Raw genomic sequence first — 26,155 nt, 5'->3', positions numbered from 1 at the left:
CTTTTTTTCCATTTATTTTACAGTAAGTGTGAACATAACGATAGAAACATCACACCGCCACAGTATAACACTCCCTTCCTCTTCCTTCCACCATCCATTCCTCTGTCTGCCAATATTCTCTTCTTCTGAGAGTCAAATTAGTAAACTTGACTGAAACGTTAGCTCAGGTTACAAGTGCACCAAACTCCCAGGTGATGTGGAAACACAAAGTCCTCATTGGCAGCGACCTGTCATGGTATGTGTCCCAAGTGGCACCCTATTGCCTATGTAGTGCACTACTTTAAAAAAAAACAGAACCCATGAAAAGTAGTGCACTACATAGCCAATAGGGTGCCATTTGGGACACAAGACACAGTCATGGAAATGGTCATAAACACGTTCCTGCCAAAACGCTGTCTCTGTTGACGTTGGCTGATGGGATGTCTGAAAACATTACTTTTGTGTAATAACTTCACATTTCACTGTCTGTAATTGAGGGGACGGTCACCAAGTGCAGTCCGTCCTTTTAACTTCAACTGTACTCTTTCTTACACGGCTCAGGCTCTTCAACAACTACTATACTGAACAAAAATATTAACGCAACATGCAACAATTTAAACAATTTTACAAGGAAATCAGTCATTTGAAATAAATTAATTTGGCCCTAATCTATGGATTTCACATGACTGGGCAGGGAAGCAGCCATGGGTGGGCCTGGAACGGCATAGGCCCACCCACTTGGGAGCCAGGCCCAGCCAATCAGAATGAGTATTTTACAGACAGAAATACTTATTACATTATTACAGACAGAAATACTCCTCAGTTTCATCAGCTGTCCAGGTGGCTGGCCTCAGACGATCCCTAAGGACAAGAAGCCGGATGTGGAGGTCCTGGGCTGGCATGGTTACACGTGGTCTGCAATTGTGAGGCCTGTTGGACGTACTGTCAAATTCTCTAAAATGACGTTGGAGGCGGCTTATGGTAGAGCAATGAACGTTAAATTATCTGGCAACAGTTCTGGTGGACATTCCTGCAATCAGCATTCCAATTGCACGCTCCCTCAAAACTTGAGACAACTGTGGCATTGTGTTGTTGGACAAAACTGCACATTTTAGAGTGGCCTTTTATTGTCCCCAGCACAAGGTGCACCTGTGTAATAACCATGCTGTTTAATCAGCTTCTTGATATGCCACAGCTGTCAGGTGGATGGATTATCTTGGCAAAGAAGAAATGCTCACTAACAGGGATGTAAAAAAATGTGTGCACAACATTTTTGAGAAACAAGCTTTTTGTGCATATGGAACATTTCTGGGATATTTTATTTCAGCTCATGAAACATGGGACCAACACTTTGCATGTTGAGTTCATATTTTTTTTCAGTATAAAACAAAATAATAATGGTTTGCTCATTGAATCAACAAGGTCATTGGTTGGCTTGCTGTGCTGGGGTGGCCTGTTGTGGGATGTGTGGGTGGGTGTTGACTCAAGTGTTACTATTAACAGTTAACCTGTAGCATTGATTCAAGAAAGAAAGAAACCAGGATTTATTTTCAGAATGAAATACATCCTTGGAAACCGTTCGCAATTGTCTTGCTTTTGTTCTCCTTAATCTTTGCCACTCCCTAATTAACAAGGCTTGAATGCTTTGCAAACCAAAAGGAATTCTTTCAACAGGCGACTCGCTTTGAAACGTGCACCAATGAAGTATTTTGTTCATTATTATTTTTCAAAACAATGCGTATTATTCACACCATGCCAATAACTTGAGACAAATATAGGGTACAATGTGAAAATAAAGACATTTATACCCCAGATATTTAGCCTACTAAATGATGAGTACACAAAGCCTTGCTTGGCTTATTAAATCATTACATGCTCCTTTTCATTAGAAATCAATGCCATTGTAATGTGACAGAAATGAGGTAAAAGTTTAAATGAATGCCTTGCCAGAATGGTGTACTACATGTTAACACTGTCAATACATTCCACCATGAAGACTAAATCAACAATTAAAGTTGGAATAAATTATACTTCTTTTTCTGGAACACTTCCTTAATAGCTTGAACATACCAATAACGTTTTCCTGCCGAGACCGAGTGCAGACCGATTTTACATGTAGGATTGCCTGAAGATGTCGGCAGTCAGACAGACATCAACAGCGTGCTGAACGATTGATATATGAACAGGAGATCTACATCCAGTACAATGTGTGTGAGACCCTTAACATTCCAGCCAAACTGTGTCACAGAGAGAAAAAAAACATTATCACTTTCTTGGCCAACCCGTCAGGTTAGCAGCAAGCAAGTTGACATTTAATCTGTTTCTGTGTCATAACCAGCAACATCTTTATTCACAGTCGAGTTCTAAAAAACTAAAACATATGACTGTATTTATACCCACAGGCAAAAAGATGAGTAGACCAATATCCCTTTGGTGAGAGAAAACCCTGATGGGAGATGCCACAGATAAGAGTAGAGTTCACCCACACAGTCAGCTGCTAATTGATTCCATCTCTCGCTGGAATAGGGAATACTAACAGGGCAGCCCGTATGCATAAAGCAGCACATCTGAGTAAGTGCTGATTTAGGATCAGGTCCCACACTGTCCATGCAATCATATTCATTATGATCTATATTTGCCATGTACAGTGTTTGTAGTGTAGATTCTGGAATTATTTGTCGATATATTCTGTTGATTGTGTTTATCATCTCTATTCTGTCTTTTGATTCTGTTTACTGTGGGTGCACCATTTCACCAAATCAAATTCAGGGTATATTTAAATGTACTTGTTGAATAAAGGTGATTTTGATTCTGAAATCATATTGAATACCATGATTACATGGACAGGGGGACCTCATCCTAGATCAGCACTCGTACTCTGAGAATACAGGCCCAGGTGCATTTTACTAGGAAGTGTTCAAAATCAAACATACAATCCAGCTTCTGCCCTATAGGCCTAGAGCTTCGGTCCACTGTGGCTTGGAATGACTCTACATTATTTGATTAACACGAGTAGTAGATAGACCTAGTCTTATTTCACACAGTTAAAACCCTCTGAGCCACAGCCTGCTTTCCTGGCTGCCTTGCCTTAGCCCCCGAGAGCATTAAAACCCCACTGGAGAGATAGGCTGCGTCCCAAATGGCATCCAATTCCTTGTATACTGCACTGCTTTTGACCAGAGCCCTATGTGCCCTAGTGCACTATAAAGTGAGCCTTGTCAGGCTTTATCTATCTGGCCCTTATCAGAGATTAGAGCAGCAGCCCTCTCTCTGCTCAACGATCGTTTATTAAATCTCCTGCACCGTTAAGGTTCAGGGCACAGTCATCTTAATCAGTGCTTTAATGGGTCTATAACCAAAAGTGCAGTGTAGTTCAGCAGTGTCAGTGGCTAGATTGGCAGTGGCTGGCTCAGTGGCTAGATTGGCTGTGGCTGCTAAATAAAGAAGAGAAACTTACATAGCTAGCTCTAACTTGACACTAGACTAGGCACATTAGGCAGGTTTAGGCCATGTTCCCAATGGCACCCTATTCCCTATATAGTGGACTACTTTTGACCTGGGCCTTGATTGATGGTAGGATGTGATGAAAGAGGCAGTTCATTACCCAAGTGAAGGGCAGTGGAAAGAAAGATGACAATATCAAATTGTCTGACAATTATACCACAGGGGAAATGGATTCTCTTAATTCTCCCTCTATCCTTAATAACTGTAAAATGGTTGAACGTGATGTGGAACATCGCAAGACTTCCGGGGAGCTGAAGTTTGGGGTTTGAGAAGTCAATGAGAGAAGCAAAACATTTTTTCTGTAGTTCTCAAAATCGAAAGGCACAATCTAGATTCGAGCCAATGTGTTAAGTAGTTTAACATGTTATTACTCCAACCTCGTGAAAGTGACAAACTGACATGTTTTCATTTTCGTAAAAAAAAAAACTTATATCAAAGGACTGCCTTTGATTTGATTCCTTGTGCATGCGTAGTCCGGCACGAGAAGACCGTTAGACCTGATGACATGTTTCAACGCATGAGCTTAGCTAGCCAACGTCGCCCTGACATGTCCTACAAGTGGGATCTGGGATTTCTGTTGGAGAAGCAGTTTCTGCCTATCTTCATACTGTACTGTCTTAGGTGACGTGCAGAGGGTGGCAAATGATAAAATTGCAAACAAAATGACAGATAAAGTTTATTAGAGAGGCTCTTCTGGGAAACATCTTTAATTCTCTTTTTACATCAACATTTATTTGGCTCTGCACGCACGCACGCACACACACACACACACACACACACACACACACACACACACACACACACACACACACACACACACACACACACACACACACACACACACACACACACACACACACACACACACACACACACACACACACACACACACACACACCACACACACACAGAGTGTAATTAAACTACAGTTCCCTCCCTGCTAGTGCTACTGTACAGTTCACTCTGCTCCCGTCCCACAGCTACTAACACATCAACACATTCCACTCCCTTAGGGAAAAAAACACATTCATTTGACAACATGTGAAGCAATATGTGAAACAATGTGATAACATAAAACTACATGTGACAACATGTAAGCACATGATCTCATGTGAAATTAATGCTAAATAAATGTGACATGGGGATGCAACATTTCAACATGAGATACCATTAAATTACACGCAACAACATTTAAGCACATGAAAGCCAAAAAGAATTTACTTTAAAAGGCATAATTTACATTCATTCAATTAAACAGTCATGGTCCCCTGCAGGTTATGTTTAGTTCCCACTTTGTTCCAAAGACGTTTTTAGGACATTCTTAGAATGTTGTGTCATGGTGCCCTGGAGGTTTTTGTCTAGTTGCGGTGAAAATATGGTAAATCTACAACCATTTACAGTATTTTTACAGCTAAATTAAGGTATTAATGTTAAAGGACAGTACAGTATGCTGCTTACTTGAGACTCAACCACACTTGGGATTTGAACTCACAACCTCTGGGTTTCTAGCTACTTGAAGTCACAAGGTCTATGGACATATTGATATATTTATCACCATTCAGTCACAAGATCTTGTGATATTTCACATGTGCAAATGTGTTTTTGGAACACTTCGTGACATTTCATGTGTTATCACTGTTTAGCTAAAGAATGACCCCACCTGGGATTTGAACTCAACCTCTGGGGTTTGGTGTATGCTGACCTTTCTGCTGCGCCACAAAGTCTGTAGCATTTGCATACACATTCATTACCTATAATACATCTCTGCATTTAGCAATAGTGTCATCTGCACTGCTATTTTAGTTATCAGTTATTCTGAATATTCTCTCATCATTGATTTGATTTACTTATTTCAGAAATTTGAGGGTTTTCTGTATAGATGTCTAATGTTGGTTTAATATTATACATTAATCACTATGATAAATATAATATTTTTTCTTGTGTATTTTTTAACTAAGCTGAGATTTACTTCGAAGTCAAAAGTGTGAACAACAGGTGAATTCTGTTGTTGAGATAGACATGGTGGTGTAACAGGAAGAGCACAATACTGTGAACTGTGAGTTCAAATCCAATGTAAGGACAAGTTACTGTTTAACTAAACATAAACAATGTAGTCAAATAGGTTGAAAACACTATGCTCTTTGCAGGGTATTATTACCCGTAAAAATCTCATGTAAAAATGTGTACACACATGTCAAAGGTTATGCGGTCACGTGAAACTTCATGCAAAATATCATCACGTGAAGTGTTAAAAAAAACACATGGTTTCACGTGGAAAAACTTAGAAATGTCACATGTGAAATCATATGATTTTCCACATGTGAAATCATGATCTGACATTTATCATGTTTGCCTTTGTAGATGACATCGATAACACATTGCATTCATCATGTATTTTATATAAAGCCACAGACTAAGGCACACAGCTCTGTCTTCATACAGGAGCAATGAGAGAACCAGGCAGGCATTATCCATCACTATGAAACACCTGCAACACAATGGATGGCTTCATTTTCTCTTGAAGCTTAGAGCGGAGAGCCTAGAGGATTCCACTACTGAAGAAGATACTATTCAAATGTTCACGAAAAGAAAAACAGGGGAGCTATTTCCAATAACACTTGACTTCTACTGAACAATGACAAATCCCCAAATTCCCTTATTAGCCCGACACAGTACAATGCCATTAGTCTGAAGTAAGAGAATGATGTGCATACATTTACATTGTAACATTGCTTAACAATACCCCTTATGACATTTGATTTAATAATAATGTTATCAATTTCCAAATAAGAAATATTATCCTAATATTAACTCTATGATTAATTCAGCTTGCCGACAGATGGGGGAGGGGGTGTTTGTTTGATCCTCTATATTTAAGAGCAGTCTGTAGCATTCCGATCATATCCTGTGTCTAGAGTAGTAGTGGTACTGTACTTGTGTTTCTCTTGCCTGCAGTCCCCTGTGATAAGTGATACTATATGTTCCAGTCTTCACCTGAGGCCTTCTTTCCCCCACCTCCACGTGCACTTTGTGTGTGTGTCTGTGTGTTTGTGTAGTTAAGTGTGTATATATACAGTGCCTTGCGAAAGTATTCGGCCCCCTTGAACTTTGCGACCTTTTGCCACATTTCAGCCTTCAAACATAAAGATATAAAACTGTATTTTTTTTTGAAGAATCAACAACAAGTGGGACACAATCAAGAAGTGGAACGACATTTATTGGATATTTCAAACTTTTTAAACAAATCAAAAACTGAAAAATAGGGCGTGCAAAATTATTCAGCCCCCTTAAGTTAATACTTTGTAGCGCCACCTTTTGCTGCGATTACAGCTGTAAGTCGCTTGGGGTATGTCTCTATCAGTTTTGCACATCGAGAGGCTGACATTTTTTCCCATTCCTCCTTGCAAAACAGCTCGAGCTCAGTGAGGTTGGATAGAGAGCATTTGTGAACAGCAGTTTTCAGTTCTTTCCACAGATTCTCGATTGGATTCTGGTCTGGACTTTGACTTGGCCATTCTAACACCTGGATATGTTTATTTTTGAACCATTCCATTGTAGATTTTGCTTTATGTTTTGGATCATTGTCTTGTTGGAAGACAAATCTCCGTCCCAGTCTCAGGTCTTTTGCAGACTCCATCAGGGTTTCTTCCAGAATGGTCCTGTATTTGGCTCCATCCATCTTCCCATCAATTTTAACCATCTTCCCTGTCCCTGCTGAAGAAAAGCAGGCCCAAACCATGATGCTGCCACCACCATGTTTGACAGTGGGGATGGTGTGTTCAGGGTGATGCGTTGTGTTGCTTTTACGCCAAACATAACATTTTGCATTGTTGCCAAAAAGTTCAATTTTGGTTTCATCTGACCAGAGCACCTTCTTCCACATGTTTGGTGTGTCTCCCAGGTGGCTTGTGGCAAACTTTAAACGACGGCCAGGTCTTGGTAGATTTGCAGTGGTCTGATACTCCTTCCATTTCAATATTATCGCTTGCACAGTGCTCCTTGGGACGTTTAAAGCTTGGGAAATCTTTTTGTATCCAAATCCGGCTTTAAACTTCTTCACAACAGTATCTCGGACCTGCCTGGTGTGTTCCTTGTTCTTCATGATGCTCTCTGCGCTTTTAACGGACCTCTGAGACTATCACAGTGGTGCAGGTGCATTTATACGGAGACTTGATTACACACAGGTGGATTGTATTTATCATCATTAGTCATTTAGGTCAACATTGGATCATTCAGAGATCCTCACTGAACTTCTGGAGAGAGTTTGCTGCACTGAAAGTAAAGGGGCTGAATAATTTTGCACGCCCAATTTTTCAGTTTTTGATTTGTTAAAAAAGTTTGAAATATCCAATAAATGTCGTTCCACTTCGTGAATGTGTCCCACTTGTTGTTGATTCTTCACAAAAAAATACAGTTTTATATCTTTATGTTTGAAGCCTGAAATGTGGCAAAAGGTCGCAAAGTTCAAGGGGGCCGAATACTTTCGCAAGGCACTGTATATACACAGTACCAGTCAAAAGTTTGGACACACCTACTCATTCAAGGGTTTTTCTATATTGAATTTTTTTTCAACATTTTGGAATAATATTGAAGACATCAACACTATGAAATAACACATATGGAATCATGTAGTAACCAAAGAAGTGTTAAATAAATCTAAATATATTTTATATTTGAGATTTTTCAAAGGAGCCACCCTTTGCCTTGATGACAGCTTAACACATTCTTGACATTTTCTCAACTAGCTTCATGAGGTAGTCACCTGGAATGATTTTCAATTTACAGGTGTGCCTTGTTAAAAATTATTTTGTGGAATGTCTTTCCTTCTTAATGCGTTTGAGCCAAACAGTTGTGTTGTGACAAGGTAGGGGTGGTATACAGAAGATAACCCTATTCGGTAAAAGACCAAGTCCATATTATGGCAAGCACAGCTAAAATAAGCAAAGAGAAACGACAGTCCATCATTACTCTTAGAGATGAAGGTCAGTCAATGCGGAACATTTTCAAGAACTTTGAACGTTTCTTCGAGTGCAGTCGCAAAAACCGTCAAGCGCTATGATGAAACTGGCTCTCATGAGGACCGCCATGGGAAAGGAAGAAACAGAGTTCCCTCTGCTGCAGAGGATACGTTCATTAGAGTTACCAGACTCAGAAAATGCAGCCCAAATAAATGCTTCACAGAGTTCAAGTAACAGACACATCTCAACATCAACTGTTCAGAGGAGACTACGTGAATCAGGCCTTCATGGTTGAATTGCTGCAAAGAAACCACTAGTAAAGGACACCAATAATAAGAAGAGACTTGCTTGGGCCAAGAAACACGAGCAATGGACATTAGACCGGTGGATATCTGTCAGTGATTTATTTAGAATTCAAGGCACACTTAACCAGCATACCTACCACCGAATTCTGCAGCGATACGCCATCCCATCTGGTTTGCACTTAGTGGGACTAGGGTTGCAAAGGGATAATTTCCAGAATTTTCCTGGAAATTTTCCTTGGGAAGTTAAGCCCTGGAATTGTGTGAATTTTGCTTAAATTCATCAAAAAAGTTAGCTTATAACAGTGAACCTTTTTTGTGGGTTACACAATTCTAGGTCTTGTGGCATATTTTGGTTAAACTATCCCCAATTCAATGGAATTGCAACACACACTTAACTATTTATCTGTACATAGAATTTAATGGTTTAAAAAAAAAAAAAATTCTCATCTTTACAGGAAAATGCCATGGGCACTATCAAATCAAATTATTTGTCACGTGCGCCGAATACAACAGCTGTAGACCTTACAGTGATAGTGCAAAAAATATATTAGGTGAAAATATTTAAGTAAAGAAATAAAAACAACAGTAAAAAGACAGTTAAAAATAACAGTAGCGAGGCTATATATAGTAGCGACACTGGTTAGTCGGGCTGATTGAGGTAGTATGTACATGTAGATATGGTTAAAGTGACTATGCATATATGATAAACAGAGAGTAGCAGTAGCGTAAAAGAGGGGGTTGGCGGTTGGTGGGTGGGACACAATGCAGATAGCCCGGTTAGCCAATGTGCGGGAGCATTGGTTGGTCGGGCCAATTGAGGTAGCATGTACATGAATGTATAGTTAAAGTGACTATGCATATATGATACACAGAGAGTAGCAGCAGCGTAAAAGAAGGCTTGAGGGGGCACACACTGCAAATAGTCCTGGGAAGCCATTTGATTACCTGTCCAGGAGTCTTATGGGGGTAAAAACTGTTGAGAAGCCTTTTTGTCCTAGACTTGGCACTCCGGTACCGCTTGCCATGCGGTAGCAGAGAGAACAGTCCATGCTTGGTCTAAAGTGGAGGAGTCCTACTCTCACATCACACCCATTGGCTGTGCTGCTCATGCATAGAATCTGCTCCTCAAGGACATCATGGCACTGAAAACAATGGATACCCTCTACAAGAGAGCCAGGGAAATGGTTAGGTATGTGAAGGGTCATCAAGTTACAGCAACAATCTACCTCACCAAGCAAGGTCAGAAGAAATAGAGCACCACATTGAAGCTGGTGTTGTCATCATGTTTGACAGTCTCCTGGAGGGGAAGGAGTCTCTCCAAGAAATGGCCACATCACAGTCTGCCAATATGGACAGCCCCATCAAGAGGATCCTCCTGGATGATGTATTTTGGGAGAGAGTGGTAAGAAGCCTGAAACTCCTGAAACCTATAGCAGTAGCCATTGCACGGGATGAGGGAGACAATGCCAACCTGTCTGATGTTCAGACTCTGCTTGCAGATGTAAAAGAGGAAGTCTGCCCTGCCCACTTCACTGTTGCTCCAAGCAGAGGAAACTGAAGTTCCGAAATACATCAAAAAGTGTGATGACTTCTGCCTGAAGCCCATACACGCCGCAGTGCACATGTTGGACCCCAAGTACGTTGGCAAGAGCATCCTGTCTGGTGTAGAGATCAACAAGGCCTATGGTGTCAACACTACCGTGTCTCGCCACCTTGGCCTGGATGAGGGTCAGGTTCTTGGCAGTCTGGCGAAGTACACTTCCAAGCAAGAGGTTTGGGACGGAGATGCAATATGACAGTCGTGCCAACATATCTCATCAGCCACCTGGTGGAAGGGACTTTGTGAATCTAAGGCACTTTCCCCTGTTGCCTCCACCATCCTCCAAATCCCACCAACATCAGCCGCCTCAGAGTGCAACTGGTCTGATTATTCCATCAAAGGTTTTCTTTTTCCAAGCTATACCAAGGGTGCTCAAGCAAACAAACAGCAGAGACCTGAGTACACTGTCCAACCTGGAACTGAGTGAGTAGTGTTTGGTCTGATGCTATGTTGAATGCCAAGAATAAAAAAATAAAAATAAAGTACATTACAATTATATATTTTATTTTGTGTGGACTGAATGCTGAGTTAAGGCTGCCAGGCTTGCAAGGACAGGCCAAATACAAATTCAATTAGCACGAATGTGTGAAGTAAAAGGTGTCGAGGCCTTTGAGCCCAACAAGTGGCAGGAGTCTTTGAAGCATCCTCTGAAGCCCCCTCCTGCTGTTCAAAGACCATTCACTGGCATTTTCTACAAGAAATCTGCCTCCAGAAATAAAAGCTTCTCCCACGTGGGTGTGACACCTACTCCCGTTACCTGCTGCTTGGATTCCACCTGGTGATCTGTTCACCGTCTGCCCTGGCCTGTCTCCCCCTGTCTGGTACAGGTACCCCCACCACACTCACCCCTCACTCCTGAGCTTTCACTCGCCTCCAGCATTCAAGCACTGTAGGGGCGAGTGACTCTGAACTTTATTTATTTATTTTTATTTATCTTTATTTAACCAGGTAGGCAAATTGAGAACAAGTTATCATTTACAATTGCGACCTGGCCAAGATAAAGCAAAGCAGTTCAACACATAAAACAACACAGAGTTACACATGGAGTAAAATAAACATACAGTCAATAATATTGTAGAAAAATAAGTCTATATACAATGTGAGCAAATGAGGTGAGATAAGGGAGGTAAAGGCAAAAATAAGCCTTGGTCGAAGTAAATACAATATAGCAAGTAAAACACTGGAATGGTAGATTTGCAGTGGAAGAATGTGCAAAGGGGTAATAATGGGGTGCAAAGGAGCAAAATAAATAAATACAGTAGAGGAAGAGGTAGTTGTTTGGGCCAAATTATAGATGGGCTATGTACAGGTGCAGTAATCTGTGAGCTGCTCTGACAGCTGGTGCTTATTAAAGCTAGTGAGGGAGATAAGTGTTTCCAGTTTCAAAGATTTTTGTAGTTCGTTCCAGTCATTGGCAGCAGAGAACTGGAAGGAGAGGCGGCCAAAGGAGGAATTGGCTTTGGGAGTGACCAGAGAGATATACCTGCTGGAGCGCGTGCTACGAGTGGGTGCTGCTATGGTGACCAGTGAGCTGAGAAAAAGGGGGACTTTACCTAGCAGGGTCTTGTAGATGACATGGAGCCAGTGGGTTTGGCGACGAGTATGAAGGCAGGGCCAACCAACGTGAGCGTACAGGTCACAGTGGTGGGTAGTATATGGGGCTTTGGTGACAAAACGGATAGCACTGTGATAGACTGCATCCAATTTATTGAGTAGGGTATTGGAGGCTATTTTGTAAATGACATCGCCGAAGTCGAGGATTGGTAGGATGGTCAGTTTTACGAGGGTATGTTTGGCAGCATGAGTGAAGGATGCTTTGTTGCGAAATAGGAAGCCAATTCTAGATTTAACTTTGGATTGGAGATGTTTCATGTGAGTCTGGAAGGAGAGTTTACAGTCTAACCAGACACCTAGGTCTTTGTAGTTGTCCACATATTCTAAGTCAGAACTGTCCAGAGTAGTGATGCTGGACGGGCGGGCAGGTGCAGGCAACGATCGGTTGAAGAGCATGCATTTCGTTTTACTTGTATTTAAGAGCAGTTGGAGGGCACGGAAGGAGAGTTGTATGGCTGTGAAGCTCGTCTGGAGGGTTATTAACGCAGTGTCCAAAGAAGGGCCAGAAGTATACAGAATGGTGTCCTCTGCGTAGAGGTGGATCAGAGAATCACCAGCAGCAAGAGCGACATCATTGATGTATACAGAGAAGAGAGTCGGCCCAAGAATTTAACCCTGTGGCACCCCCATAGAGACTGCCAGAGGCCCGGACAAGAGGCCCTTCCGATTTGACACACTGAACTTTATCAGAGAAGTAATTGGTAAACCAGGCGAGGCAATCATTTGAGAAACCAAGGCTATTGAGTCTGCCGATGAGGATGTGGTGATTGACAGAGTCAAAAACCATGGCCAGGTCAATGAATACAGCTGCACAGTATTGTTTCTTATCGATGGCGGTTATGCTATCATTTAGGACCTTGAGCGTGGCTAAGGTGCACCCATGACCAGCTCTGAAACCAGATTGCATAGCGGAGAAGGTGCGGTGGTATTCGAAATGGTCGGTAATCTGTTTCTTGACTTGGCTCTCGAAGAATTTAGAAAGGCAGGGTAGGATAGATATTGGTCTGTAGCAGTTTGGGTCAAGAGTGTCCCCCCCTTTGAAGAGGGGGATGACCGCAGCTGCTTTCTAATCTTTGGGAATCTCAGACGACACGAAAGAGAGGTTGAACAGGCTAGTAATAGGCGTTGCAACAATTTCGGCAGATAATTTTAGAAAGAAAGGGTCCAGATTGTCTAGCCCGGCTGATTTATAGGGGTCCAGATTTTGCAGCTCTTTCAGAACATCAGCTATCTGGATTTGGGAGAAGGAGTAATAGGACTTATAATGTCGAGCCCCAAGTCGTTATATATACAGTGGGGCAAAAAAAGTATTTAGTCAGCCACCAATTGTGCAAGTTCTCCCACTTAATAAGGGTCTGGGTCTTTCAGCATTACAATGATCCCAAACACACCGCCCGGGCAACGAAGGAGTGGCTTCGTAAGAAGCATTTCAAGGTCCTGGAGTGGCCTAGCCAGTCTCCAGATCTCAACCCCATAGAAAATCTTTGGAGGGAGTTGAAAGTCCGTGTTGCCCAGCAACAGCCCCATAACATCACTGCTCTAGATCTGCATGGAGGAATGGGCCAAAATACCAGCAACAGTGTGTGAAAACCTTGTGAAAACTTACAGAAAACATTTAACCTCTGTCATTGCCAAAAAAGGGTATATAACAAACTATTGAGAAACTTTTGTTATTGACCAAATACTTATTTTCCACCATAATTTGCCAATAAATCAATTAAAAATCCTACAATGTGATTTTCTGGATTTTTTTTTTTCATTTTGTCTCTCATAGTTGAAGTGTACCTATGATGAAAATTACAGGCCTCTCTCATATTTTTAAGTGGGTGAACACAATTGGTGGCTGACTAAATACTTTTTTGCCCCACTGTATATATATAAAACTATTGTGCATTTTGCTATTTTGCTATTTGCCTCATGACTCCTGCATACTTTGTTCACTACAAACTTTATTTACCCAACCGTGGGACAGACTATGTTTGTTCTCACACTCGGGACTCTGACAATCTATTGTTTACACAGACATTTGGCCTCCCATCTCATTCTAACCACCTCTCGCCGGCTTTGTATTCATGTTACCTTATGAAATTGCTGTACAATATGATCTTGTTGCCATCTGATGCCCATTCAGATGTCATAAATCAGCACTGCAGATCTCTCCCTGTCCTATGCCATGCCTTGATTATATTACTGTTGATTATATCTGGAAATGTGCACATACACCCTGGTACATCTACTGTTGCTAGCCCCAATTCTGACTTGTGCTCTGATATCTGCTTCACTGCTTTCTGCTTTCGTGAAAGCCTGGGTTTTCTACACGCTAACACTAGAAGCTTATTACCTAAAATGGATCAACTGAAAGTGTGGGTTCACAGCTCCAATCCAGATGTGTTGTCCATTACTGAGACGTGGTTAAGGAAGAGTGTTTTGAATACTGATGTTAACCTTTCTGATTATAACCTTTTTCGGCAAGACAGATCTTCCAACGGTTGGGGAGTGGCAATCTTTACCAAGGATCACCTTCAGTGCTCGGTTGTCTCCACCAAGTCTGTCCCCAAACAATTTCATTTGCTGCTTTTAAGCATTACACTTTCAAATAGCTCTTGACTGACTGTTGATGGGTGCTATCGTCCTTCATCAGCACCGACCTGTGCCCTACCTGCGCTAAGCTCTCTCCTGTCCCCTTACACTAAGTCTGAATTTGTCCTGCTTGGCGACCTAAACTGGGACATGCTTAAACCACCTACCAAGTCCTAAAGCAATGGGACTCCCTAAATCTTTCTCAGATTATTACCAATCCCACAAGGTATGACTCCAAACACCCAGAAAAGGCTACTCTCCTCGATGTTATCCTCACAAATAATCATGATAGGTATCAGTCTGGCATTTTCTGTAATGACCTTAGTGATCACTGTTTTACAGCATGTGTTCGTAATGGCTGCTCAGTGACATGACCTGTCCTGATTTGCCATAGACGTTTGCTAAACAACTTTAATGAGCAAGCCTTCCTTCATGAACTGGTCTCTGTAAAATGGTATAGAATCAGCTTGATCCCTTCTGTCGAAGACAGAAGAATGGCATTTGGCGAAAGGCTCGGCATATGCATACTCAGGCTGACAAAGAAGTGCACTCAGGCTATCCGGGAGGCCAAAGTTAGTTACGTAAAGGAGCAGTTCTTTCTCTGTCGGTTTAACCACAAGAAGTTCTGGAAAACAGGTAAAGACCTGGAAAATAAACCCTCCTCCCCACAGCTGCCCATGCCCCTTAATATTGATGATGTGGTTGTTACTGACAAGAAGCACATCGATGAGCTCTTTAATCACCACTTCATTAAGTCAGGATTCCTATTTGACTCAGCCATGCCTCCTTGCCCGTCTACCATTTCCTCATCTCCCACCCCTTCTAATGAGACTATCCCGATGCTGCTCCCTCCTTTTCCCCTGCCCCGCTACAAAGTTTCTCCCTGCAGGCAGTCACTGAGTCCGAGGTGCTAAAGGAGCTCCTTAAACATGACCCCAAAAAACTATCTGGGTCAGATGGGTTAGACCCTTTCTTCTTTAAGTTTGCTGCGCCTATCATAGTCAAGCCAATCTCCAACCTTTTTAACCTGTGTCTCCTTTCTGGGGAGGTTCCCATTGCTTAGAAGGCATCCACGGTTTGTCCTTTATTTAAAGGGGAGATCAAGCTGATCTTAACTGTTATAGGCCTATTTCTATTTTGCCCTGTTTATCAAAAGTGTTGGAAAAACTTGTCAATAATCAACTGACTAGCTTTCTTGATGTCTATAGTATTCTCTCAAGTATGCAACCTGGTTCAGCTCAGGATATGGATGGGTCACTGCAACCTTAATGGTCCTCAATAATGTCACCATTGCCCTTGATTCTAAGTAAAATTGTGCTTGGCCAAAGCTTTTGATACAGTATACCATTCCATTCTTGTGGGCAGGCTAAGGAGTATTGGTGTCTCTAGCGACTGGAACGAGCTGCAACAAACACTCAAACTGGACAGTTTTATCTCTTCAGTCAAAGACTCTATCATGGACACCTTCTTGCCCTTTGTGCTATTGTCTGTGCCCAATAATGTTTGTACCATGTTGTGTTGCTACCATGTTGTTGTTATGTTGTGTTGCTACCATGCTGTGTTGTCATGTGTTGCTGCCTTGCTATGTTGTTGTCTTAGGTCTCTCTTTATGTAGTGTTGTGTTGTCTCTTGTCGTGATGTGTGTTTTGTCCTATATTTATATTGTATTTTTTACATTGTTTTTTTTATCCCAGGCCCCCGTCCCCGCAGTAGGCCGTTTGCCTTTTGGTAGGCCGTCATTGTAAATAAGAATTTGTTCTTAACTGACTTGCCTAGTTGTCACGATCGTTGAATGAGGAGGACCACAGCGCAGCGTGCTGAGCGTACATATTCCTTTATTTCGTAAGACACCGACAAAAACAATAAACCATACAAAAACGACTGTGAAGCTTAAGGGCTATAGTGCTATAAACAAAGGCAACCTCCCACAAAGAAAGGAGGGAAAAGGGCTACCTACTGTAAGTATGGTTCCCAATCAGAGACAACGATAGACAGCTGTTCCTGATTGAGAACCATACCCGGCCAAAATATAGAAATACAAAATCATAGAAAAACAAACCATAGAATGCCCACCCCAAATCACACCCTGGCCAAACCAAAATTATACATTAAAAGGCTCTCTAAGGTCAGGATGTGACACTAGTTAAATAAAGGTTAAATAAAAGGTAAAAGGTTTATGTTTCTTTCTCCATATGATATGGGAAATATATCCAATGCAAAAAAACTACTACATTTAAATGATATTAATATTAATTTTAATATATTTCCGTTAATTCCCAGTGAAAAATTCCACCTCTGAATAGTCCCCAAAATGTGCAACCCTAAGTGGGACTAGCATTTGTTTTTCAATGGGACAATGACCCAACACACCTCCAGGCTGTGTAAGGGCTATTTGACCAAGAAGGAGAGTGATGCATCAGATTACCTGGCCTCCACAATCAACCGACTTCAACCCAATTGAGATGGTTTGGGCTGAGTTGGGCCACAGAGTGAAGGAAAAGCAGCCAATAAGTGCTCAATATATGTGGGAACTCCTTCAAGACTGTTGGAAAAGTATTCCAGGTGAAGCTGGTTGAGAGAATGCCAAGAGTGTGCAAAGCTGTCAACAGAATCGAAAAGAATCTAAAATATAAAACATATTTTGATTTGTTTAACAACTTTTTGGTTACTACATGATTCCATATATGTTATTTCATAGTTTTGATGTCGTCACTATTATTCTACAATGTAGAAAAAAAATTAAGAAAAACCCTTGAATGAGTATGTGTGTCCAAATATTTGACTGGTACTGTATGTCTCTGTGCACGTCGTCTCAGTAGTCTGAACTTCAAGGGCAACAAGGAAAGACACCCCGTGGCTCCCAACAAAGGCAAAGGCTCCCAGCTGTAATCAGAAACCATCACCTCTCTCCACATAGCTTTACCCCAGGCAGGATTGCAACGCCAAGCCCTGCTCTGATACGATGACACCATCGTAAAAATAAAATAAAATGTTACCCCCCTACTCCCCAATTTCTTGATATCCAATAGCAATTTTTTTCTCATCGCTGCAACTCCCCAACGGGCTCAGGAGAGGCGAAGGGTCCTCCGAAACATGACCCACCAAGCCTCGCTGCTTCTTAACACATGCTCGCTTAACCCAGAAGCCAGCCACATCAATATGTTAGAGGAAACACCATTCAACTGACGAGTGTAGTCAGCTTGCAGGCGCCCGACCCCACAATGAGTCGCTAGAGCACCATGAGCCAAGGAAAGCCCCATTGGCCAAAACCTCCCCTAACTTGGACAACACTGGGCCAATTGTGCACCACTCTATGGGACTTACGGTCACAGCCAACTGTGACACAGTCTGGGATCGAACCCCAGACTCTATTGACGTCTCAACACTGCAATGCAGTGTTTTAGACCCCTGTGCCACTCGGGAGGAGACACCATCCTTTTAATGTTCCCTAACACAGCTAACAAATATGCCAGGATAGCAGTTTTTCTCTACTGTAGCCTAATGGCGAAAAAAGGAAAGAGGTGTGAAAAATAATTAACACTTTTAAATCACTAAGTAGAGTATTGCAATATTATTTTTTACAATATTATATAGATTATAAGACTGCAAGTATTAATTTTGTTAAAAAGTTTTTGCCAGGTACTTAATGTTAGCTAGCACATGTCGGCTGAACCATCACCAAAACTTTGGTATTTCTCCTCCTACAGCTTGGCCACAATCTTCTTTTTAAATGGTGAGCCAACATGTTTTCAGCACTTTTATTTCCATGACTGATCAAAACAAATTTTTATTACAGTGGGGCAAAAAAGTATTTAGTCAGCCACCAATTGTGCAAGTTCTCCCACTTAAAAAGATGAGAGAGGCCTGTAATTTTCATCATAGGTACACTTCAACTATGACAGACAAAATGAGAAAAAAAATCCAGGAAATCACATTGTAGGATTTTTAATGAATTTATTTGCAAATTATGGTGGAAAATAAGTATTTGGTCAATAACAAAAGTTTATCTCAATACTTTGTTATATACCCTTGTTGGCAATGACAGAGGTCAAATGTTTTCTTTAAGTCTTCACAAGGTTTTCACACACTGTTGCTGGTATTTTGGCCCATTCCTCCATGCAGAGCTCCTCTAGAGCAGTGATGTTTTGGGGCTGTTGCTGGGCAACACGGACTTTCAACTCCCTCCAAAGATTTTCTATGGGGTTGAGATCTGGAGACTGGCTAGGCCACTCCAGGACCTTGAAATGCTTCTTACGAAGCAACTCCTTCATTGCCCGGGCGGTGTGTTTGGGATCATTGTCATGCTGAAAGACCCAGCCACGTTTCATCTTCAATGCCCTTGCTGATGGAAGGAGGTTTTCACTCAAAATCTCACGATACATGGCCCCCATTCATTCTTTCCTTTACACGGATCAGTCGTCCTGGTCCCTTTGCAGAAAACAGCCCCTAAGCATGATGTTTCCACCCCCATGCTTCACAGTAGGTATGGTGTTCTTTGGATGCAACTCAGCATTCTTTGTCCTCCAAACACGACGAGTTGAGTTTTTACCAAAAAGTTATATTTTGGTTTCATCTGACCATATGACATTCTCTCAATCTTCTTCTGGATCATCCAAATGCTCTCTAGCAAACTACAGACGGGCCTGGACATGTACTTGCTTAAGCAGGGGGACACATCTGGCACTGCAAGATTTGAGTCCCTGGCGGCGTAGTGTGTTACTGATGGTAGGCTTTGTTACTTTGATCCCAGCTCTCTGCAGGTCATTCACTAGGTCCCCCCGTGTGGTTCTGGAATTTTTGTGATCATTTTGACCCCACGGGGTGAGATCTTGCGTGGAGCCCCAGATCGAGGGAGATTATCAGTGGTCTTGTATGTCTTCCATTTCCTAATAATTGCTCCCACAGTTGATTTCTTCAAACCAAGCTGCTTACCTATTGCAGATTCAGTCTTCCCAGCCTGGTGCAGGTCTACAATTTTGTTTCTGGTGTCCTTTGACAGCTCTTTGGTCTTGGCCATAGTGGAATTTGGAGTGTGACTATTTGAGGTTGTGGACAGGTGTCTTTTATACTGATAACAAGTTCAAACAGGTGCCATTAATACAGGTAACGAGTGGAGGACAGAGGAGCCTCTTAAAGAAGAAGTTACAGGTCTGTGAGAGCCAGAAATCTTGCTTGTTTGTAGGTGACCAAATACTTATTTTCCACCATAATTTGCAAATAAATTCATAAAAAATCCTACAATGTGATTTTCTGGATTTTTTTTTCTCATTTTGTCCGTCATACCTATGATGAAAATTACAGGCCTCTCTCATCTTTTTAAGTGGGAGAACTTGCACAATTGGTGGCTGACTAAATACTTTTTTGCCCCACTGTATGTCTCTCTGTTGTGCTACAGCAGACATATAGTGAGCAATATGTTTGGAACATTGAATTGTAATACCTTTACATTCGTAATAAATCGGGTACACCCATCTAGTACCAGGTCAGACCCCTCTTTGCCTCCATAACATCCTGAATTCTTTGGGGCATGGAAACATTGCTGAATTGGTATTAAGGGACCTAACGTGTGCCAGGGAAACCTTCCCCACAACGTTACACCACAGACACCAGCCTGTACCGTTGACACCAGGCAGGATAGGGCCTGTTTGTGGCCCTGATGTTCGCTTGCATGATTCTTGCTATTCTCCTTCGACCTCTCACCTACGAGCTGTTTTCACCCACAGGACTGCCACTGACTTGATGTTTTTCATTTGTCGCACCATTTTTGGTAAACCCTAGACACTGTTGTGCGTGAAAATCCCAGGAGGCCGGACGTTTCTGAGACACTAGAACCGGCGCGCCTGGCACCGACGATAATACATTTGCTCAAAGTCGCTTAGGTCACTTGTTTAGCCCATTCTAACTTTAAATTGAACAGTAACTGAATGTCACCAAATGCCTGCTTTATGTAACAAGCCACAGCCACACTGTCTGTTGGTGTGAACCATTTTCATGAACAGGGTGGTGTACCTAATAAACTGGCCACCGAGTGTAGAAACGCAATACATATAGTATTGGCACCCAAGTATTGTGATCATATTGTATCGTGAGGTCCCTGGCAATTCCCAGCCCTACTAAGGACTGTTCTGGAATCTGCCCAAAAACACAAAATAAAATTCTACTTCCCAAATCAATGCCTGTTCCATGCTCTCTTTCAACCGCTCTTAAACTATGATTGTCAGAAGAGCTTATCACAAATTGTGAGTCCCAAATGGCACCATATTCCTGATATAGTGCACTATATCAGGAGTATGGTGCCATTTGGGACATACAAATCCTTTTCTCAGAAAATGTAACGTTCAATATTCATTGTCAAGCTTAACATAAAAGTAAATATTGTTGCCCCTGAAGCGACTCCCATGGCATTGTTTCAGTGAACAGCAGTCATCTATCAACATGTATTTAAGGCAATACTCAGAAATTGTGCGAGATGTGGTTTGAGTCAAGGCCTGAGTCAAGGCATGCCTTACATGGACCATTCAAGCACACAAGATCACGATGGTCGTACGAGGCTATAAATTCTCTACAATAATGCAGCGAATGGAGCGCGAAAAAAAAAGAATTAGATAGGATTATTATGAGATGATTATAACTGATTAGGCATTATAAAGGGGTCATGACATGACATGTCTTACACTGTGTCATAACTGCCTAATAACGCATTATACCTGTTGGCTTTAAGTACCTACATTTATTTTAGGAAAAGCTGTTTGCCTACCGATAGTGGCCACAGTATCGTCCTTGCCCTGAGTGAAGACCACCACTCGTTGTCTCTTCTTGTTGACCTTCGGCAGGCTCTGGGCCCTCCTGGCAATCTCTGCAATGTCATCCGTCTGTGGAGAAATTATATGATTGGGTTGAAATAGCAAGAACCTGCCACATTAACCAAATGAATACACCACACGGCCTTACTGTGGTGTCCATTATGGCGCTGCAGGGAATAGCGTCCGTGTTACGGGCTCCTGACCAATTGTGCCATTTTCAAATCAAACTGTCACATGCGTCGAGTACAACAGGTGTACCGTGAAATACTTACCTTACCGTGAAATACTTACTTACAAGCCCTTAACCAACAATGCAGTTAAGAAATATTTACTAAATAAACGAAAGTTAAAAAAATAAAGGAGCAACAATAAAATAACAGTAACGAGGCAATATGAAGGGGCACCGGTACTGAGTCAATGTGCGGGAGTACAGGTTAGTCAAGGTAATTGAGGTAATATGTACAGTACCAGTCAAAAGTTTGGACACACCTACTCATTCAAGGGTTTTTCTTTATTTTCACTATTGTAAAAACACATATGGAATCATGTAGTAACCAAAAAAGTGTTAAACAAATCAAAAATATTTTATATTTGAGATTGTTCAAAGGAGCCACCCTTTGCCTTGATGACAGCTTTACACACTCTTGGCATTATCTCAACCAGCTTCATGAGGTAGTCACCTGGAATGCATTTCAATTAACAGGTGTGCCTTAGTTAATTTGTGGAATTTCTTTCCTTCTTAATGCATTTGAGCCAATCAGTTGTGTTGTTACAAGGTAGGGGTGGAATACAGAAGATAGCCCTATTTGGTAAAATACCAAGTCCATATTATGGCAAGAACAGTTGCCATAAGCAAAGAGAAACGACAGTACAACATTAGGGCTCCCGAGTGGCACAGCGGTCTAAGGCACTGCATCTCAGTGCGAGAGGCGTCCCCACAGATCCTGGTTAGATTCCAGGCTGTATCACAACTGGCCGTGATTGGGCATCCCATAGGGCGGTGCACAATTGGCCCAGTGTCGTCCAGGTTAGGGTTTGGCTGGGGTAGGCGGTCATTGTAAATAAGAATGTGTTCTAAACTGACTTTCTCAGTTAAATAAATAAAAATACATTTTAGACATGAAGGTCAGTTGCAAAAACCATCAAGCGCTATGATGAAACTGACCTCTGCTTGAGAGAATGCCAAGAGTGTACAAAGCTGTCATCAAGGCAAAGGGGGGCTACTTTGAAGAATCTCAAATTTAAAATATATTTTTATTTGTTTAACCTTTTCATACGTGAGTTCCAAATGGTTGCCCTAGCGTGAGTTGTTTTAAGCTCGCTGCCTGCTAATTATATTTAGGATATGTTTCAACATGTGAATTTAAAATAATTTTCTAACAAGTTATATTTTCTAACAACAGTTTAAATTGAGGTGTGTTCTTTCTCCTCATTAATTCACATAGAAGTGGTCCATTTCAGTGACAATTTATGTTTGAGGCTTTAATGAGCCGGACAAACTTCTCTCTTCGAGAAGAGCCCGAGCACTTCACCAATGTTTGCGCAGACCAAGTATTTGCGCAGTCTTGCATGAAATGGAACATTTTCTTGCTGGCACTCTCATTGCCTTCCTTGTTGTTTTCCTTACAAATAATAACTTTAGACGTGTGTGCATTCCTATCAAAGTAAGTTCCTTATTTTCTTTATATCGTGTTGTCGTTTCTACTGTAGGCGCATATACAGTGCCTTGCGAAAGTATTCGGCCCCCTTGAACTTTGCAACCTTTTGCCACATTTCAGGCTTCAAACATAAAGATATAAAACTGTATTTTTTTGTGAAGAATCAACAACAAGTGGGACACAATCATGAAGTGGAACGACATTTATTGGATATTTCAAACTTTTTTAACAAATCAAAAACTGAAAAATTGGGCGTGCAAAATTATTCAGCCCCCTTAAGTTAATACTTTGTAGCGCCACCTTTTGCTGTGATTACAGCTGTAAGTCGCTTGGGGTATGTCTCTATCAGTTTTGCACATCCAGAGACTGACATTTTTTCCCATTCCTCCTTGCAAAACAGCTCGAGCTCAGTGAGGTTGGATGGAGAGCATTTGTGAACAGCAGTTTTCAGTTCTTTCCACAGATTCTCGATTGGATTCAGGTCTGGACTTTGACTTGGCCATTCTAACACCTGGATATGTTTATTTTTGAACCATTCCATTGTAGATTTTGCTTTATGTTTTGGATCATTGTCTTGTTGGAAGACAAATCTCCGTCCCAGTCTCAGGTCTTTTGCAGACTCCATCAGGTTTTCTTCCAGAATGGTCCTGTATTTGGCTCCATCCATCTTCCCATCAATTTTAACCATCTTCCCTGTCCCTGCTGAAGAAAAGCAAACCATGATGCTGCCACCACCATGTTTGACAGTGGGGATGGTGTGTTCAGGGTGATGAGCTGTGTTGCTTTTACGCCAAACATAACGTTTTGCATTGTTGCCAAAAAGTTCAATTTTGGTTTCATCTGACCAGAGCACCTTCTTCCACATGTTTGGTGTGTCTCCCAGGTGGCTTGTGGCAAACTTTAAACAACACTTTTTATGGATATCTTTAAGAAATGGCTTTCTTCTTGCCACTCTTCCATAAAGGCCAGATTTGTGCAATATACGACTGATTGTTGTCCTATGGACAGAGTCTCCCACCTCAGCTGTAGATCTCTGCAGTTCATCCAGAGTGATCATGGGCCTCTTGGCTGCATCTCTGATCAGTCTTCTCCTTGTATGAGCTGAAAGTTTAGAGGGACGGCCAGGTCTTGGTAGATTTGCAGTGGTCTGATACTCCTTCCATTTCAATATTATCGCTTGCACAGTGCTCCTTGGGATGTTTAAAGCTTGGGAAATATTTTTGTATCCAAATCCGGCTTTAAACTTCTTCACAACAGTATCTCGGACCTGCCTGGTGTGTTCCTTGTTCTTCATGATGCTCTCTGCGCTTTTAACGGACATCTGAGACTATCACAGTGCAGGTGCATTTATACGGAGACTTGATTACACACAGGTGGATTGTATTTATCATCATTAGTCATTTAGGTCAACATTGGATCATTCAGAGATCCTCACTGAACTTCTGGAGAGAGTTTGCTGCACTGAAAGTAAAGGGGCTGAATAATTTTGCACGCCCAATTTTTCAGTTTTTGATTTGTTAAAAAAGTTTGAAATATCCAATAAATGTCGTTCCACTTCATGATTGTGTCCCACTTGTTGTTGATTCCTGACAAAAAAATACAGTTTTATATCTTAATGTTTGAAGCCTGAAATGTGGCAAAAGGTCGCAAAGTTCAAGGGGGCCGAATACTTTCGCATGGCACTGTATATGTATATAACATAATGTATTTACAGTTTTATTCACGTTTTCAAGTACTGGTTACAAATAATGCATTCCGATTATTGCATATATTGTAATGGTTACCTATGATGTGTGTAAAATAATTTGTTGAATGTTGTACTGATTATAATAAGCTAATGCTAAGCTATTTGCCATATATGTGAGGCACCATGTTTGTTGACATTATACAATGCATTCTGGGTGACATTATACAATGCATTCTGTCAGACCAAAGATGTTATAATGAGGTGAATGAATGGTTCACTCATCTTTCGGGTAAACTTCCGGGAGTGAATGAAGGGAAGTGAATGATCATAGACGACACACCCCCTTCAACATGCATAGTATAAACAGACCAAACTCATCTCGTCTCCTGTTATTATCTTTGGTTGTTGTGAAAAAAACAAACATGGCGGCGGGCACAAACTACCCATCGATTATTTTCAATTTCTAGAAAGTGTTTTACTCAATTATTTTGATAAATTGTGACCTCACCCGTGATGTGATTAGTTATAAATAGTAATTGCTATTAGCTAATTCATATTGTAGTTTCTGTCGCTCGAGAGTTATAAAAATATGAGACTGCTTGTGTTAAGTCAATCTTTCCTCAGTTAGCGTTTGGACAAATGTAGCCTACATTTTCCGATTTGGATGTTTGTGTTATGCTTTTGCTAATGTCTGAACATTGCATCCAAAAATAAACTGGTCACAGTCTGGACATAACTTTGTTAGGACTGTGTTTGTTCAAAATGTTTGTGAAAAAACAGTATGGCCAGCTCAAATGCTGATTGTTGCGTCAATCAAAACTGGACGTTCTAATCACACCGGTTTGAGCATGCGTTGCAGGGACCACTGTAGAACTGTATTTCAGAATAATAGTACAGAGAATAATTTATTTCAGCTTTTATTTCTTTCATCACCATCACAATCCCGGTGTGTCAGAAGTTTACATACATTCTCTGGGATTCTCTGCTTCTAACCCTATTTCAGGGGCTGAGTCACTGGCTTACTGGTGCTCTTTCATCCCGTCCCTAGGAGGGGTGCGTCACTTGAGTGGGTTGAGTCACTGATGTCATCTTCCTGTCTGGGTTGGAGCCCCCCCTTGGGTTGTGCCGTGGCGGAGATCTTTGTGGGCTATACTCGTTGGCTTTGTCTCAGGATGGTAAGTTGGTGGTTGAAGCTATCCCTCTAGTGGTGTGGGGGCTATGCTTTGGCAAAGTGGGTGGGGTTATATCCTTCCTGTTTGGCCCTGTCAAGGGGGTTTCATCGGATGGGGCCACAGTGTCTCCTGACCCCTCCTGTCTCAGCCTCCAGTATTTATGCTGCAGTAGTTTATGTGTCGGGGGGCTAGGGTCAGTTTGTTAAATCTGGAGAATTTCTCCTGTCTTATCCGATGTCCTGTGTGAATTTAAGTATGCTCTCTCTAATTCTCTCTTTCTTTCTCTCTCTTGGAG

The 26,155-nt window shown here is 41.6% G+C and overlaps 1 protein-coding gene across 4 annotated transcripts in view; it reads right to left on the bottom strand.

The window, feature by feature from the left end:
• adkb (adenosine kinase b) overlaps positions 1 to 26,155 on the bottom strand; it is a 287,226-nt gene that overhangs the window by 6,282 nt on the left and 254,789 nt on the right. For all 4 annotated transcript variants that reach the window (XM_021581101.2, XM_021581103.2, XM_021581102.2 and 1 more), the window contains one exon: positions 21,298 to 21,412. In XM_021581101.2, the coding sequence (XP_021436776.2) occupies positions 21,298 to 21,412 (115 nt within the window). The remainder of the gene's footprint in view (positions 1 to 21,297; positions 21,413 to 26,155) is intronic.

The sequence above is a fragment of the Oncorhynchus mykiss genome, chromosome 23, assembly GCF_013265735.2.
Source record: "Oncorhynchus mykiss isolate Arlee chromosome 23, USDA_OmykA_1.1, whole genome shotgun sequence".
Taxonomy (NCBI): Eukaryota; Metazoa; Chordata; class Actinopteri; order Salmoniformes; family Salmonidae; genus Oncorhynchus; species Oncorhynchus mykiss.
Note: the sequence above shows the minus strand (reverse complement) of the source record. Positions and strands in the feature narration are given on the sequence as shown.